The sequence below is a fragment of the Tenrec ecaudatus genome, chromosome 14 (genome assembly GCF_050624435.1).
Source record: "Tenrec ecaudatus isolate mTenEca1 chromosome 14, mTenEca1.hap1, whole genome shotgun sequence".
Lineage (NCBI taxonomy): Eukaryota > Metazoa > Chordata > Mammalia > Afrosoricida > Tenrecidae > Tenrec > Tenrec ecaudatus.
In genome coordinates this window covers 30,374,470-30,391,866 of record NC_134543.1, presented here as the reverse complement: position 1 = coordinate 30,391,866, position 17,397 = coordinate 30,374,470, and the positions used below count along the sequence as shown (strand labels likewise).

Sequence of the window (17,397 nt, the reverse complement as noted above, 5' to 3'; positions counted from 1 at the left end):
GGTAGATTGGTGCAATGAACTTGGACTAATTAGTATTTTTTCAAGAAGAATTCAATGGTTTTAAATAAAACTTTCAAATATTTAGCTATATTGAGTGGTGAGATAATAGCAAAAGAATGTTTCATCAACTATTTGAGTGCCTACTTCTGTTCAGAGCTCTCTGTAGGGAATATGAAGATTAGTAAGACGTAATTACTGCCCTAGTGCAGATTAAAATCAAGTAGGAAAGAGAGATAAGACAATTAAGCCAGTGATTCTTAATAAAAGGGAGAGGAGATAAGATCCATGCATACAAAGAACTAAGATGGTAGTGGGGGAATAGGGCAATTACATTCGATTGCTACAGGAATGCTACATTTTATTTTGTGTGTCAACATGGATTGATTGCTAAGGGTTGCCTAGAACCTTGCATCATTGTATTAGGATGGATTTTGAGAAGGAGTCAATTGGTGATGCCTGCTATGGACTAGGGAAAGGAAAGAGCTGGTATTTGTTGTTTCTGGACCATTGAAAACTGGCTCTGGAGAATACATAAGACCTTGGTGGGTGGCAATGTGAAGGAGTGTATTCCAAAAGCAAAGCAGAATCGTAAAGGAAGCACTCTTATTGAAATAGCAGGGTGAGTGACCTAACTTGGTCTTTAAGGACCCCAGGTTATGTGTGCTGCTCATCATGAGGACTAGGAGGGAGGTAGATGCCAGTGTGGGGAGAACCTTGAAATACAAGATAGTTGTTAACATCCTTTACTAAAGAAGCTTAAACAAAAAATTAGCATATTTAAAAAGAAAATAAACGAGCTATAACCTTACAATCATCAAGAGATTACAAGTGTTCACATTTGAATTTGTTTCTTGGCCCCTCTCCTTTCTTTTCCTATATTTAAGTTAACACTTATTTGTATCCTTACATAGACACAGTGTGCTTTTTAGCAGAACTGAAACTGTATATGTCTTTTTAGCCTGTTTTTTCCCCCTGTTTTTTCTCTAAGACATTTTCACATGTCATTAAAACTTTTGCTGACGACTTTTGAGTAGCCAGTTCATACCCCTTTAGAGGCTTTGGTGCAGAGGTGGGAATGGAATGCTTGGGCAGGAGACAGGAGGCTGTTGTGGGAGTCCAAGAAGATTGCGGGGTGGGTTGGATGGTGGCATTGAGAATGGGAAGAAGAGAAGAACATGTACTTATGCATCATTTTGGGGATGAGCTGACTGGATCTATATTCGGGGCTAAGAGGAAATTAATGTTGTTTTGTCCTGTAGGATTGCTATGAGTGGAATTGACTTGACAGCAGTGAGAGTAAAATGTGACAGAAAAGAGAGTTAAGTGGCGCAGTGGGCTAAGTAGTGGACCACTAACGTGAAGGTTACCAGTCTCTTGGAGAAAGATGAGCCTATCTGCACCTGTGGAAATTCAGTCTCAGAAACCTAGTGGAGCAGTGCATCGTTGTCCAGTAGTCAGAGAAGTCAGAATGTTGGAAGAGCAGTGTCAGTGGTCTAACTTGGTCTGTAAGGAGCCCAGGTTATATGTGCCGGCAAAATGAAATAATTGACAACGGCAATCTTTTCTCTGTTTACCATGATGTTGTTTATTTGTCAAGTGGTGGGATTTCTTCACTGTCATTACTCATTGGCATTGGGTAATGACAGGAAAGGGACTCTCAGTACAACCAAAAGGGACACGTTTAAATCTATCCATAGTCCTTCAAAGGAAGAACTGATTATCTACTTCTGAAAAGTTACTGTTGCTAGCTCCTTTCCAGTTTTTCTGATTCATTGTAGCCTTATGTACAAATAAAACAAAGCATTCCCTGGTCCCCTAACATTCTCCCAACTGACATGTTTGAGCCCATTATTGCAGTCACTGTGTCAGCCCATCTCATTGAGGGTCTTCCTCTTATTTACTGACCTTCTACTTTACCAAGCATGATGTCTTTCCCAGGAACCAGTTGCTCCTGCTAACATGTCTAAAAAATGTGAGAAAAAGTCATACCACGCTGGCTTCCAGTGAACGTTATGGCTATCTCTCCTCCAGGACAGATTTGTTCTTCTGGCAGCCTATAGCACGTACAAGATTCTTTGCCAGTGCCATACTTCAGATGCACTAATTCTTTTCCAGGCTTCGTTTTTCAGTGGCCAACTTTCACAAGCTTTACCCTGGCTCGGGTGCGGTGCACCATAGTTCTCAAAGTGACGTGTTTGCCTTTTTACACTTTAGAAGGGTCTTGCGCAACGGATTTTCCCCTTGCAATACTTCATTTGATTTCTTAACGACTGGCTTCTATGGACAGTAATTGTAGATCTAACAACCCTGATACATAACTTTCCTGATAGTAAACTTTGCAGTAGCCGCTAAAAAATTCACCATTGAATACCCTATGGAGCTCAGTCCTAGTTATACACATGTGGTCTTCCATGAGTCCAGATTGACTTAGTAGCAACTGGTTTTTTATGAAAGGGAAATCAAGAGGAGTAGAGATTTCAGGTGTTTTTTTTAATCCTTAACTCTTTACTCTTTGACATGTCCTTTATTAGATAAACCTCTCTATTTCTTTAGAAATAACTAAAAGCTTTTTGAGAAGGCTGGTGTTATTAATAGGATGAACTTCTTTAGTTCAGTCATAGTACCCAGGCAACAGGTAATGTCCTAGGTAGTGACTGAGAAGTTTGATATTCAGGAAAATGAAAATGTGAAAAAGGATTACCAACGGGGCATACCACTCCACTGTAAGCTCCAACCCAAAGGCATTCAGCGCAAACTCCAAGGGTCAGCAAACCCAGCTCCCTGAAGTCAGTGCCTACTCCAAAAGGCAGCCTCCTTCACAGAAGTGCTCATCGTTACTTGCTCTGTGACTTGGTAAGGCCACCACTCTGTTCCGAGCTCTGGCCCCTGGTTCTGCTGCTGCTCCTCTGATGGTATAATTCAGCTAGATCCTGGAGGTTCACTGCACCAGGCATCTTGGGTCCAGCAGACATGCTTTACTCCTGGGTCTTGCTGGTAATAAGATCAGTCTCCTGCTTCCCAGAGGGCTCATTTTATGCACAGCAGGACAGCATTCCAGGGCCTCCTGTTTATAGTTCCTAGTTACTCACTGGTGAATCCAATCAGTGTCTTCGGCAGGTAGGGAAAGTTGGGTTTGGTGGGAGTTAAGAGACTTGCTCTAAGAGCCACATTTAGGAATTCACTGCCCCTGCTACCTGTAGATGAAGACTTGTGAACTCTGATTGAGAGACAAACACACGGACGAATTATCATCCGGGAAGGCACTTTCTGCACTTACTTGACCACCAAATAGATTTTTTAAAAGCCATTGCCAATTTGATAGGCAAAATGTCAATACATGGTTTTAATGTGAATATGTACTAGTTTGATTGTGAAGGTGGATTTCCCCATGTTTCTTGATCTTATCTTAGCCAGGGCTGAAAATTTAAGACAGCATACATTAATCCCTGAATCCAGGGAAATGGATTCAGAATCGCCTTAAGGATAGTGTTGTGATCTGCATTTTAAAAGTAAGTACCAGCTACAACATGCTTTCTGTGTTTTATGCATTACCTTACCCTCTCACCATGATCATGAGCATGGCATGATATGTAGGAAGGAATGCAGTGTAAATACGAGAAGCTCCACTTGGAAAGGGATCAAGATTTGTGTTTGTTTTTAATTAGAAATTGTCAATTTATCCTTTAAGTGTTTTGTTCTTAAAAATGAATTATGCATAGTAGGGAAAAAGGCATGCCATTATTGCTCCTTTTTTCTGTGTTTAACAAATTAGGACACAAAGCCTCAAATTACCTTTAAAGCTTGTAAGTATTCATGTCTTTTATCCATAAGTCAAGTTATTTCATAAACTGAACATAGCTTTACACACAAAGAAGATTTTACCATCAAATGCTTGCAGTATTTTAGTCTCTGCTGATTTGGGGTGAGGGGCAAGGAAAGAATAGAGGTGAGGAGAGCAGACCTAGCATGAATTAACTTGACTAGGACTGGTTTCAAAGTAGTGTTTGGTATGATTCTATAAAATACATGCTAGGCAAGACGATTCATATCATATGTTAAGGCTCAACATTAGGGGAATAAGCAAGTGGATTATATTTGGTAGCCATTAAAAATCCCATGTCTTTAAAGAACATTTAGTGACAGAAATGTCAGTGTAATGTCAAGTAAAAAAAAAACACAGGATACTCAACATTTCCCCCTAGTCTTTCTTTAATCTTTTTTCCCTCTTTGTATTGTATAAGGACTTACCTCAAGTGATGATATTTTTTGTCTTTAAACGTAGGCAACTGGACACCCCCTTATAGAAGGGTGGCGGGGAGGAGGCAAGCCAGTCAGGGTGCAGGGTAGCAACGATAAAACACAACTTTCTTCTAGTTTCTAAATGTTTCCTTCCCACCCACTGTCATGATCCCAATTCTACCTTACAAATCTGGCTAGATCAGAGGATGTACCCTGGTACAGATAGGAATTGGAAACACAAGGAATCCAGGACAGATGATCCCTTCAGGACCAGTGGTGAGAGTGGCGATACTGGGAGTGTGGAGGGAGGATGGGGTGGAAAGGGGCAACTGATTACAAGGATCTACATATCACCTCTTCCTGGGGGATAGACAACAGAAAAGTGGGTGAAGGGAGACCTCAGACAGTAAGATATGACAAAATAATAATAATGTATAAATTATCAAGGGTTCATGAGGGGGAGCAGGGAGGGAGGGGAAAAATGAGCTGATACCAAGGGCTCAAGTAGAAAGCAAATGTTTTGAGAACGATGATGGCAAAAATGTACAAATGTGCTTGACACAATGGATGGATTTATGGATTGTGATAAGAGTTGTACGAGCCCCCATAAAATAATTTTAAAGTTTTTGAATTTTCTAATTGTCAACAATGAACATTTTATTCTGATGAGGTGGAAAGGCATTAAGAAAAACTGTAAACCATTCTAGAAGCAAAATTGGTTATGTGAAAGATCGCACTTCTAGTTTCTTGGGCAGTTAAAATTTTGAACTCTTCTATGGACTGTTTCTAAAAAATGACTAGCTCCATTAGCACCAGTTGATTAGTTTACAGAAGCATTGGGTAGCAAGGTGAGAGGTAGTGGCACTTCACTTCCTATCCTTAGTATGTCCTTGTACGAGTGGAAATTTGGAAGCCAACGGAATGCTAAGCTGTTTGGTCAAGTGCAAGAGCCACTTTAGCTGGCCAAACAGCATCTTTTCGTAGGATTTCGTTAGATTTTATATGTGTTCAATTTTTCTTCCCCTGTCGTTAGAGAACTGTGTGGGCCCTTTACACGAACTGCTCAGTAGGAGCAAAGACTGGCGCTCCTTCTCTTGGTCTTAAGTGGAGCCACAGCTGTTGAGAGGTGAAAGAATATTGTTTAAATTCAGGTTCTCAAATGTACTTGATAGAGTTAAGGAGGCTTCCAAAAATTAGAGGACATTTTCCATGATTTTCTATGAATTTTTTGGAGCCCTCTCGTGTGGGTTTTCTTTTTCTTAGCGTGCAGTATAGTTTTAGTATGACAGAAAGGCGAGTAGAATTGAATAATTGCAATATACGTAGACATTGAACTTATGAATGATCTTTCTTGGAGTTTCTGCCAAAGTTTTGAATGACTGTTTCTGCCCCTTGGGAAATGAACTAGCATATTCTGGTTTGTTGTTGTTAGATTAGTTTTTAGTACTCTAGAAATTTCTACAAAATCAAGTTTTTTTGTTTTAAAGGTAATGTCAGTTCTTTTGTTTTCTTGGTCTTGCTACTGGTTTGTTTTGGAAATATGATCTGGGGGGATAGAATATGTTTGCGTGGGAATATGTCAACGGTGGTAAAGCACTTCACAGGAAAACACACAATCTGGAGAAGTAGTGACTCTGAAATAGTGATGAGAGTTGTTTTTCACCATCGAAGTGAAAAGCATGGTAAAAATAATGTTTAGTACAACTGAAAAAGATTAGAAAAGTACAGTAGAAAAAAGAAGCAGTATTTTGCAGAGAGCTGTTATATTTGATTGACTCTATTATTGCAGGAGGAGGCATTTAAGACTGATGGTTTCGGAGAATCATGAAGAAATCTTTTGAGAGGGTAGTTGAATCTGACAGGTTGAAGTTTTGGATATGGAATGCGAAGAGAAAAGAGCACTGAAATGAGACTTCTGATTCAAGATATTAAAATATTCTACTGCCCCTATCATTTTTTATGTTCTTCAATAAACTTTAAGAAATTGAAATATAAGTTCATAAAGAAAAGTACACAAATTGTAACGTACAACTCAAAGACACTTCACAACTTTGACACTCCCATGTAGCTATCAGCCAGAACAGATTAAGAAATAGAACCTTTCCAGTATACAAAGCTTCCTTTCATGCCCCTTCCCCAAAGCAAACACCATTGTGACCTCTAATATTAAAAAATTCGTGCTTGTCTCTTGAACCCTAGATAAGTGGAATCACAGATGATGTGATTTTTGTGTCTCGCTTCTTGTACTAAACATATTCATCATGACATTTATCCATGTCTTTGTCTTTGCTGCTGTTAGTTGATTTGTGACTCCTATGACCTTGTGCACCAGAGGAGGAGGGGTCCCATCGGCTTTTCTAGGCTGTATTCTCTATGGGAACAGATCTCCAGGTGTTTCTCCTGCAGAGCTTCTGGGCATCTTCAAATCACCGCCAGTCTTTTGGTTAGCAGACGAGTCCTTTCACCTTTGTGACACCAGGAAAAGTGTCATTTACCTACTTGTGTTATTGTGTAATGTGCTGGTGATGGACATTGCACAGCTGCCAGCTGTGGGCTATTACAAATGGATGCCATGAGCCTTCTTGGTACACTCCTTTTGGTTTGTTGCACATGTTTAAGTACCGAATATACTCGAATCTAAGCCGACCCAAGTATAAGCCGAGGTACCTAATTATTACCTGGGAAACCAGAAAAACTGATTGACTCAGTATAAGCCTAGGGTAGAAAATGCAGAAGCTATTAGTGAGTTTCAATAATTAAAACAAATGAAAATAAAATTAATAAAAATTGAGACATCAGTGGGGTAATATATTTAAATATTTATTTTAAATAAAAACCATAAATAAAAGGACAAGTCATTTAACAGTAAACCAGAGCAGTAAGTGGAAAATAGGTTCAACAAAAACAATAAGTTATCAACAATGATACCTTAAGAGTACTATTCCCTGAGCTCAATCAACAACCAAGCTAAAATGCAGAGTTAAAATCCTTCAAAACTGGATTCCTCATCATCATCCGTATCCCAATGCAGAGCTTCAGCTGGTGTGAGGTCATCATAGACGCTGTCCTCACTGAGATCGCCGTCATCACCATCACTGCTGTCAATTTCATACAAAGCGCAGTCTTCACTGCCATCCATAGCATTGCTATGACTACATTTCTGGAAGGCACGTTGCACCATGTCTTCTGGTGGAAGGTCTTCCCATGCATCTCGAACCCACTTTGCTATTAATTCTATGTCAGGCTTCATGAGATTTCCTCCTTTGGTTAGTCGGGCTTGACCAGCTTACATCCATTCATGCCACATCCTTCTCACAAGGTCTTTAAAAGGCTTATTCAAAGATACATGTCATAGGACGGCTCTGATTGGTTAGATGTGAGTAAACAAACATTCAAAGCCCTGCAGTGTCAGAGGGGTTTTGAATGAACAGCGGAGAAAAGGCAATCACGAGAGATAACGGGCGCTCGTCCAGTTACCTCGGGTGGGGGAGGGAAGGGAGGCAGCGACCTCGCTGGGGTACCACTGACCCGTGTATAAGCCTAAGCCGAACCTCAGTTTTTCAGCACAAAAAATGTGCTGAAAAAACACGGCTTATACACAAGTATATACGGTATACCTACGTGTGGAATTGCTCGGTCCATGGGGTGGGCAAATGCATGGTTAGCTTTAGTGGTGGTGCTGTTAGTTGCTATCCGGTTGGTTTCAGTTTATGGTGCCCACCAGTGTATTCTGAGCAGAGCTGCTCTGTGCAGTGGTCAGGGCTGTGGCCTTTCAGAAGCAGATTGCCACACCTGTTTTCTGAGGTGCTTTGGGGTGGGTTTGAATGGCCAGTTTCACCTAGTAGTGGCGTGGACTGCTGAGCAATTTGCACCACCCAGGAACTCCGTACGCCCAGTTACTCCAAGCCTCTGCCGATAGGTGTAGTCTCCGTTTTCTACATTCTAGCTATTCTAGTTGGTAGAGTAGTGTCTCTGTGGAGCTTAATGAGTTAAAATTGACTTGAGGGCAGTGAGAATGACTAAATTACTGATGATGAGCATCTTTTCATGTGTTGAGTGCTCTTTTGGTTAACCCTGTAAAGTGCTTAATCATGTTTCTTTCCCACTTTAAAAAATTAATTTTTCGAGTAAACATTTTATTTGCAAGCATTATTCATTCATAGATTCTGGGTACCCACCCTTTAGCAGTTATAGAAATTGTAGATATCTTACACTTTGGTTTCCTTTACATTTTTTCTTAATGATATGTTTTAATGAGATTTTTTTCCATTCAATTTCTAATGGTTAAAGTTAAAATGTTCGGGAAAATTCCAAGAATAATATAAATGAATGTACCCATTATGTATTCACCAGTTGTGAACATTTGTTACATTCACCTTATCACTCTACATGTAATTTTTAATTGCATTGTTTATTCCTTAGCTATTTGAAACGTAGCTGTAGCTATCATGACCTTAATCCCTAATACTTAACATTATTTTCTTAGATCAAGGACATTCTCTTGCCTATCTACAGTGCATTTAACACACTCAGGAAGGTTATCATAATGCAATTTTCTGATCTATAGACATATTAGAATTGCCTTGATTTGAACAGCAGTTCTTAATTTTAGAGTGGTTCTCATCAGCATTTTCCTTTTTGGTTAATGACATACCTGTCGTTTTAATTTGGGTTAGGATAATATAAAAACTGTAGTATCTCGGACATAAATACTAAATTACTACTGTGGCTTGGCCTGGCTGAATTGTTACCCACCCTTGTTCCCCCAGTGGGATGTTAGATTGTCGTTATTAGTTACATAATATAGGCAAGAAGGTGGAGGTGTGTTTTCCTCATCTCATTGATTTCCTTCTTTAATGTGTAAACTTTCTGACAACTTTGTGTGATGCCTTTCAAAATAGATTACCATTTGCTCTTTTGAAAATCCTTGGAAAACCACTTTCTTGGAAAATCAAAGTATCTTTATTTGTTGTTGACTAACTTGGGTACTATGTGATAAAAGAACTTGCAAAATGAGTTAACAGCCCAGTTGAAACATGTAATTATTACACATGAAACATGGAAAGGAAAGAATAAGGAAGATTGCCAGGGGAAGCCAGCCCCTAACACATCATTACGGGTCCGGTAGACACAATTGTACAGCGATAATAAGATTATAGTAAAGTTATAGAGCGCATGAGAGATAGAAGAGAAATATTGAAATAAATGGAGTCAGACACATTTCATGGTAGCATGCTCACCTCCGCCCCGCATGATGGTCCACGTGGAGGGAGAGATTCTTTAATGCTGACCAAGGCTTTTATATTCTCTGGGGACATGCAAGCCCCTAACTGCAGGTGAGGACCTACGTCACAGGAAGGGGTTGTGCTATAGGTAATGTAGTAATGGGAGGGGATGATCTAGGGGTATACACACAATAGGAAGAGGAGGGATTGGGGGTATATATGTGGCAAGACATCCTAGATACAGGATAGCAGTCTAACTTTGGATGTCACAGAGCCGGTTTGGCCTGTTCCCTGGCTCAAGTGATAGAGACCATTATGGTAGGTTGTGAACACCTACAGGAACCAAGCTAATGATCGCAAGCCTCAGTGAGAAGTAATCCGTTGTCCCCAGCAGCAGGGAGCAGGCCCACCCCTGTGGTGGGGTGAGACAGCAGTCTGGCAATGACTGCCTTCAGGGAGGATGTCTGTAAGCATCCGACCTCCCCCAACAGAAGATGTTAATCATAAATTAGTAATTGCATCTTGTATTACTTGGTTATAAAATTGGCAGAAGGCATCTTTTTGTATGTGCTTGGAAATAATGACGAATAGGCCAAAGCAGAGGAAGTCTTAGGTAAAGGACTAAAGGTGCTGGAGTACGAGTTAAGAACAAATCTTCAACAGGATGGACTTCACTGGGCCAAATAGAATCTACAAAGTGGAAGCCGTGGGCTGGTTTCTGAAGTATGATGGGATCATCCTTACTGGTAAACAAATAACTATTTTTGTCAACGAGGCCAATACAAAATTTACAGTGGAGCAGGGTGAGGGGTGAGGAGAAGAGCTTATTTGGATATCTTTGTTGTGAAAGTTTAGAAAATCACTTTAGTGACTTACGCTCTGCATTAATGAATATACTGTAAAAAATGTAAATATGAGAGCAATGATTTTAATTTTCTATCGCATGGATCAAATAGTTCACATTCATCTAATTTAAAGAAAGCTTTGGGAGTGCATACAAGCTATCTTATACAACATGCGAGCAGCATGTTGTTAAGTTCCATCAAGTTGGTTCCTACCCTTAGGAATTATATGCACAACAGAACTAAACGCTGCACCTGTAGGAGTTGCTTATTCAATATGTAGAAGTGCCTGTGTGAGGAAGCTGAGCCTGGTGAGGGGGATGACCTGGGATGATATCAAGGAAACAATAATAACCTGGAGATAAGTAGGTGAGAGCCAGGTGTTAAACAAGTAGCTAAAGAGCAAAAATTTGGTCTCTAGAGACAAAACAATTATAAATCTCAATCTACCACTTAGTATGCCCTTAGAACCCGTTTAACCTTAGAACAGTAATTCTCCAACCTCATGTTAGGATATTTTTCCCACTCTAAGGCGCTTTTGTTATTTAGCTATAGTTAATGCTTTTAGAAATTAAAACAATTCAATTTTTTATTAATTTCAAAATGGGAATAAACTCATTATAAGTTAACACAAATAATGTATTTTTTATGAAGAAAAGCTATTTTTCAAACCCCAAGAATATTGAGTGGCATTATTTTACTTTATTGCTTCCTCCAGATTTCTTCCTTCTGCATTCAGTATTTAGGTAGACTCTGGAAAATATCACTGGACAACCAGTAGAGCATGAATGAAAAAGTCATCTCAGGATTGTAAAGATGATTTTGATCTCATGGGCTGGTTGAACAGGGCTTGGAGGTTATTGGGGTCCCCAGAGGTCCCCTGATCACATTTTGAGATCTGCTGCCATGGAGTATTATTTTGATAGTTTGATAGGTAGCATTATTTATAAGCCCTTAAATAGTGTCTGACAATAAGTGCTCATAAAATGACTAGTTATTGGTGTATCATTAAGGACAGCATGTGAGATTTTAAGAAAGTAGATAGGTGATCAGATTTACCTTTTTTGGAAGATCACTGTACCAAAGGGTGTTAAATTGGTTAAGAATGAGCGTAGTAGCCAGGGAGAGCCAAGTTAGGTTCTTTTAATAAACAAGACTAAAATGGTAAGTCTATGGACTAAGGTTGTAGATGAATTCTAGGAAATTTGAGTAGTAAAATAGAAAGTTTTGGTGATTTATAGGATGTGTTGGGGCAGGAGACTTATGGAGAGTAAAAATGAGGAATTGAGAATGACTTAGATTTCTGGCTTGGGTGAATGTAGGAACAAGAGTTCCTTTGGGAAGAAAGATTGAGGAGTTCAGCTGTAAATTTATCAGTGGGTTATATAGGTAGATATACCCATGAGACATTTGAATAAATGAGTCTAGAGTCCAGGAAGGAGCCCTGGTGGCATAGTGGTTATGAGTTGGGTTGTGATCATCAAGGTTGTCAGTTTGAAACCACCAGCCACTCTGAGGGAGAAAGATGGGGCTTCTTACTCCCATAAACAGTTACAGTCTCAAGAGATTCCGTTCTACCCTGCCCTATAGAGTTGTTATGAATTGGTATTGACTCTGGCAATGAGTTGAGAGAGCCCAGGCAGTAGAGTTTGGGACATCATTAACTCGTTGACTGTAATCAAGAATACTGATGAAAGGACAGATGTGTAGCATGAAAACAGAACTCTGTGGTAGGTAACTTTACAATGACCGTCTGCTGATGATAAAGTTATACCTTTGCATTATTTCTCCCATTTGAGTGTGGGCTGGACTTAGTGACAACAAGTGATAGGATGGCACTCCAGAGATTAGGTAATAAAGACCATGACTTTTGTCTTGTACATCTCCTCCTCTCTCCCCTGTCGCAGTCCTTGCTATGGGGGAAGCCAGCTGTCATGTTGGGAGTGTGAAGAGAAAACTGGGTTGGGCATTACTGGACCCTGGTCATTTGAAACAACCTGTTTTGCCATTGGTACAGCTTCCAGTATTTCACAGATGAGGAAACATCTAAAAGATCGGGATCATTCAATAGTTTAATGCCAGAATCATAACATGTTCGAGCTGGGAGGAACTTTGGAGATCATTGAGTCCCACCCTTATAATATTACAGGTGCAGAAACAGAGGCCAAAGGTGTTAGGTGACTTGCTTACGGACAGCTACAAAATTCAATAGTGGCAGAACCAAGACTCTGGCTTATGTATCATGATCTGAAGCGGGAAAGGCAAGTAACATTTGTGACCCTCCTATATTTCTCACACATATTTTCATTGCGTTCATACGATCTTTATTCCCATTTACATAGCTAAGTAAGGTACTGAGGTGCATAGAGCTTTAGTGATTTACCCCCAAGTCACACACCTAGTAATTCGTAAAACTGGGACTAGAACCCAGTCTGAAAGCATCAGAGCCTCTCAAAATAGTAATAGTGGGTGTGTTTCTTGGTTTCATGAAAAGAAAGCTCTGCCTCCAGTAAACAATTCCTGCTTGATGCTGGGTACCAATCTGATACTTGGGATCTTAAGGAATTTTTCATTATAAGCAAAAGCAGATTAGAGACTTGGTCTGAGTGAATAGAATTGAGATCCATGAGCTGGATGACCTGTGTTTTTTATGATTGTGATGTCTGGGTTGAAACTCTCAGCGTTGCGTTGGAATTATTTTTATTCCACAGAGAATCAAATATTAATATATAGGATGAAAATGAGAAAAAAAAGAAAATGACATTTGGGTTCTCTGAAGTGTAAAATGGACCTCAAATTATCAAGGGTCAAATAAGAGCAAAATCGAAATTATGTCAGTTACAGCCTGTAAATGGCTGAAAACAGTCTGATAATCTTCGTTTCTTGGCAGGGCTCAGAATTTTAAAATTATATTAGAACTAATTTAGTTTAAGCTTTATTCTAGAAAAGTGCACAAAAGTTAATGTTGATTTGTGCATAACTTGGTTGACACTTGTGGTTTGTTCAGACTGGTAGACATTAGAATATAAAATTTGTGTTTTGCATCTCTGCTTTTCAGAGGCTATATATTTGGGTTGATGGTTTTTAAATTAGCTTCCTTTTAAGAAGTTGGAGGAAGTGGGAAAGTGCAGCATAGAATGGAATCTTCCCCTTTTTTGTCCCCTTCACAAAAGGTAGTTTAGACACATGGTGGTGAGGAAACAGCAATTAACTCAGGCTCTCTAGTCTCCAGTAGTAGAAATATGTTAACCTTATTACTTAAGAAATGATAGTATTTCTTCTCTTTGGTATTTTTCGGGTGTACCTTACTGGAATAAGAGTTGCAAATTAGTTAGTACTGAGATTCCGTAAGGAGCCCTGATGGTGCTGGGTCAGAAGCATTGGATTGTTAACCTGAAAGTTGGCGGTTCTAACCTACCAACTGCTTGTCGGGAGAAAGACGAGATTACCTGCTCCTATTAAAGAGTTATAGCATTGGAAATGCTATATGAGTTGGAATTGATGCCAGTGGGGAGGTTAGATTCTGGTAAGCCTGGGGTTTTGGTTTGCCTTTCTCTAGTTTATTTTCCCCTTCTGCTCCTTTTTAGTCTTTGTGATTGAAAGAATGTGAAGATGAGTTGGTAGTGGAATGTAGTTGTGTAACTAAGCTGTAGTAGACCATAGGGAAATGTGTGTAGAGATGGTTATGTTACAGCACGAACCATCAACTATGTCCACGTTGAAAAACTTCAGTATTGCCAGAAAGTAATTCTTACTCTAGGAGTAAACATAACAGTCCTTTAAAATCTCCTTTGGAATGTGGAAAAGAGATCAAATGAAACCTTCTGAATGGTTATTTATTGGGGATCTAGGAACCTCCAATTTAATTCATCCATTGTAGCTCCACTTTCTCATTTTAATGCTCACTCCACAGTGGCCATGGTAAAAGATGTCCTGTGCCAACAGAGGTGGCAGTCAGAGCAGGGGTCTCACCTTTCCATTTATTGCTTGTGCAATGTGACCTGTTTACAGACAGAATCGCTCTGTGGATGCATCTGGTGGAGAGGGGTGGAAGTCAAGGTAGCAGTCAGAAATCAGCATTTACACGTGACCGGTGAATTAGCTAATTTTTAACATGCAGTTAGTTAAGAAATGATTACAGCCTGAGGAGTCATGACCTCAACTTTTCATCAGCTCCATTGGATTGTGTCTCAGTTTGGAAATGAAGAAGGTATACGGGAAGTTTTAATTGTACCTGTGTGATTTATCCCTAGTCAGCTCTTTAATTTCTTCTGGCTGTCTGAGGTTTCCGACATGCTGTAAATTTCCCCAACTTTTTCATTATCTGCAATTTCTTTATGACTCGTGAATCGGAGTGGAGAGAGAGTGTGGATTTACAGCGGAGATAAACATGTCCATAAAGTCTGTATCTGTGTCAGTAATTGTACTGCTGTCAGTGACTGTCCTGTTTTACAGGCCTCTCTTGGGAAAGGTACAGGCTTCACTCCCAGCAACAGTGAAATGCTTGCTTTGATTTGCATTAACTTGCTAGGAGATGAGGGAGGAATGGTGGGAGAGGACTTGGTGCTGGGCCCTTCTGTTTGGTTAGGGTCCAATGACCTTGTAGGATAACTGTTGAAAGTAGAACCTGGCCCATGTTTATTTTCTAAATAAAGTGCAACTTCTATCAATAGGGTAGATGTGAAAAATCTTTAACTTCATTTGATACATTCCAAGAGGCACTTCTCTTCTCCATCACTGTTGATAATAAAACTTGGGTATCCACCCACCCATTTTTCTTTCCTTGGAATTAAAGTACAGGGTTTTTCTTCAGCAAAACTCTCTTCAAGAGTGAGGCTGACTAAAGTTTTGATGGAAACTATATCAACCGTATCTTAATTCCCAACTCTTACGGAGCTTTCTTCACTGCTTGAAGTGGGCACCCCCAACCATTTGTCATTGGGAAACATTGGTAGAGTAGATCCATATTCCAGTCAACATTCAAACACATTGTGTTTCATGTACTTGATTACAATCCCCACAATGTTACCTTGGTCATCCTGCTTCCTGTGTCCAGTCCTTCTGCTGTCCTAACCCTTCTGAACTTGGTTGTTGGGTAAGTGCTGCCCTTTTGATGGTAAATGGTTGATTATTCTAAGGTGTGCATACCTTATTAGTGTTATTATTCCCATTTTAGGCCTGAAGATGAGTTCATTTCCAGACCCTAAGAGTTGTGGCTAATGGCCACAGCGCCAGGGGTTCCACCAGTCCCTACTTGACCAGTAAGTCTGGTCTTTTTTAGGATTTTAAGTTTTGATACACATTTTTCTCCCAGTCTATCCAGAATATGATCCCTTCTAGAGCAGTCAGTAGTGTAGTGGGCACCATTGAGTTTTCTGATATCAGGATGGTGCAGACAAATGTTTATGTGGTCCATTAGTCTGTTAGACTGTTTCCATATATTCTATTTTCTTTATTTTTCCTGTTTTTAGATTATGGGAGATCAGTTCTGAAATAAAGCAGAAAAGTTCTTTATAGTCTTAATATTCTTTAAGGCTCTAGGATTTTTTTAGTGTTTTCTTTTCTTTCAGCAATATTTTGAAAGAAATTGAAGTTAGGAGAAATAGTTTTTAAAATAGCGAGAAGTAAAAGATACCTTTTTTCTAGTACATTTGATATTTAAACAAATCCATCAAGAAACCAAATCAGTCCTTGTATCCCTTGAATCTTTGCAAGGTCATTTAAAGAGGTAGTAGATAGCATTACAACTTTAAAAATTATATATGATAAACCTCAACACCAAGTCAACAAATCAGTCCAAGTAACTTGAAGTTATAAGGATGTTTTCTTCACATCTTCACCTTCCTTCTTCTGTGTGCTTTCTTGCGGACCACCACTGATCGTAGTTACAGTTATACTAGTGGGTGGGAGAGGGACGATGAAAGGAGATGAAATAGTACAAAATTGCTTGGCTTCTTTCCAGAGGCTATGGTGAATAATGAGGTTAGAGAAAATTATGGATAAAGTGATACTTAAAGTCATCTGTGCTTTTAATTCTTCATCTCTTCTATTGTGCTTGGCAGTAATTAGGGTTTCATCTTTGTCAACTGAAGTAAGCTACTGTCTCCAGGTAGAGGATGATCGCCTCAGGGTCTTTTGTAAATCATCCTTGCTCTCCTTCAGCACCCCAAACCAAACCCAAACCTGTGGCTGTCGAGGGGATTCTGCCTCCGAGTGCCCTGTGTAGGGTTTCTGAGGCGATAGGTCTTTTCAGGAGCCTTTTACTTCTCCTGCAGAACAACTGGTGAGTTCAAACCGCCAGTCTTGTGGCTAGCAATGTAACAGCTCCCGGACAGTGACACCTTTCCTGGCATGTCAACTGCATTTGTTCTCCTGGGAGCAAGTTTGTGAAACTGCATCATTACCTAATTCTGGTTTGAGAAAATTCCAAATATATGATTTATTATGTCCGGCTTACCAAAAATCTGCAATAACTTAAAATCAACCAACCAGTGGAAAACTCAAATGAGCTTCTTCATTTTATGCCGTAACTATTTCATCTGATGAACTGAAACTTTTGTTTTTCTTTAATGAAGGCCACATTGGAAGTGCTTGACATCCATTTTGATAGAGACCTCTTTTAAATCAACTTTATACCATTTGATTCAAAGCACAGAAAGTGTGAGACCAAAGAACTTCAACAAAATTGTGGAAAGATTCCATTATCTCTTGATGCTGTTTTTTCCCCCCACGATCTTTAGAAGCCCCCTTATAGCTGCATCTGCACATATGATTATGTTTTCTAAGAGTGAAGTGTATTGGGTCTGACTATGGAAATAAGCTTTCTGGTTTCTCAGGTTGAAAGACGTGGTCACTAAGAATATTTTCTCCCAGGAAACAGTTTTCTAAGTTGGGGAGTATAGTATTCTGGCTTTGCATGGGAAACTTTTTAAACTGCTGGTTGGTGAGTTTATGGTTGTCTACTGTTGTCTCTGTCCCTTTCAGCTGTTGGATTTCAGTGTAAACAGGCTTAGCCAGCATTTTCATGGTGTTGGAGTTGGAGGGATATGTCATGAAAAAATGAAAAAAGCAACACAAGAAAAGATTATTTG

The 17,397-nt window shown here is 39.6% G+C and overlaps 1 protein-coding gene across 3 annotated transcripts in view; it reads left to right on the top strand.

Moving 5' to 3' along the window:
* LIN52 (lin-52 DREAM MuvB core complex component) overlaps positions 1-17,397 on the top strand; it is a 116,869-nt gene that overhangs the window by 26,450 nt on the left and 73,022 nt on the right. The window contains exon 6 of one of the 3 annotated variants that reach the window (XM_075531384.1): positions 6,029-6,223. The exons of the other annotated variants lie outside the window; for them this stretch is intronic. Coding sequence (XP_075387499.1) covers positions 6,029-6,030 — 2 coding nt within the window. The 3' untranslated portion in view covers positions 6,031-6,223. Of the gene's footprint in view, positions 1-6,028; positions 6,224-17,397 lie in introns of those variants that run through there. 3 annotated transcript variants of the gene reach the window in all.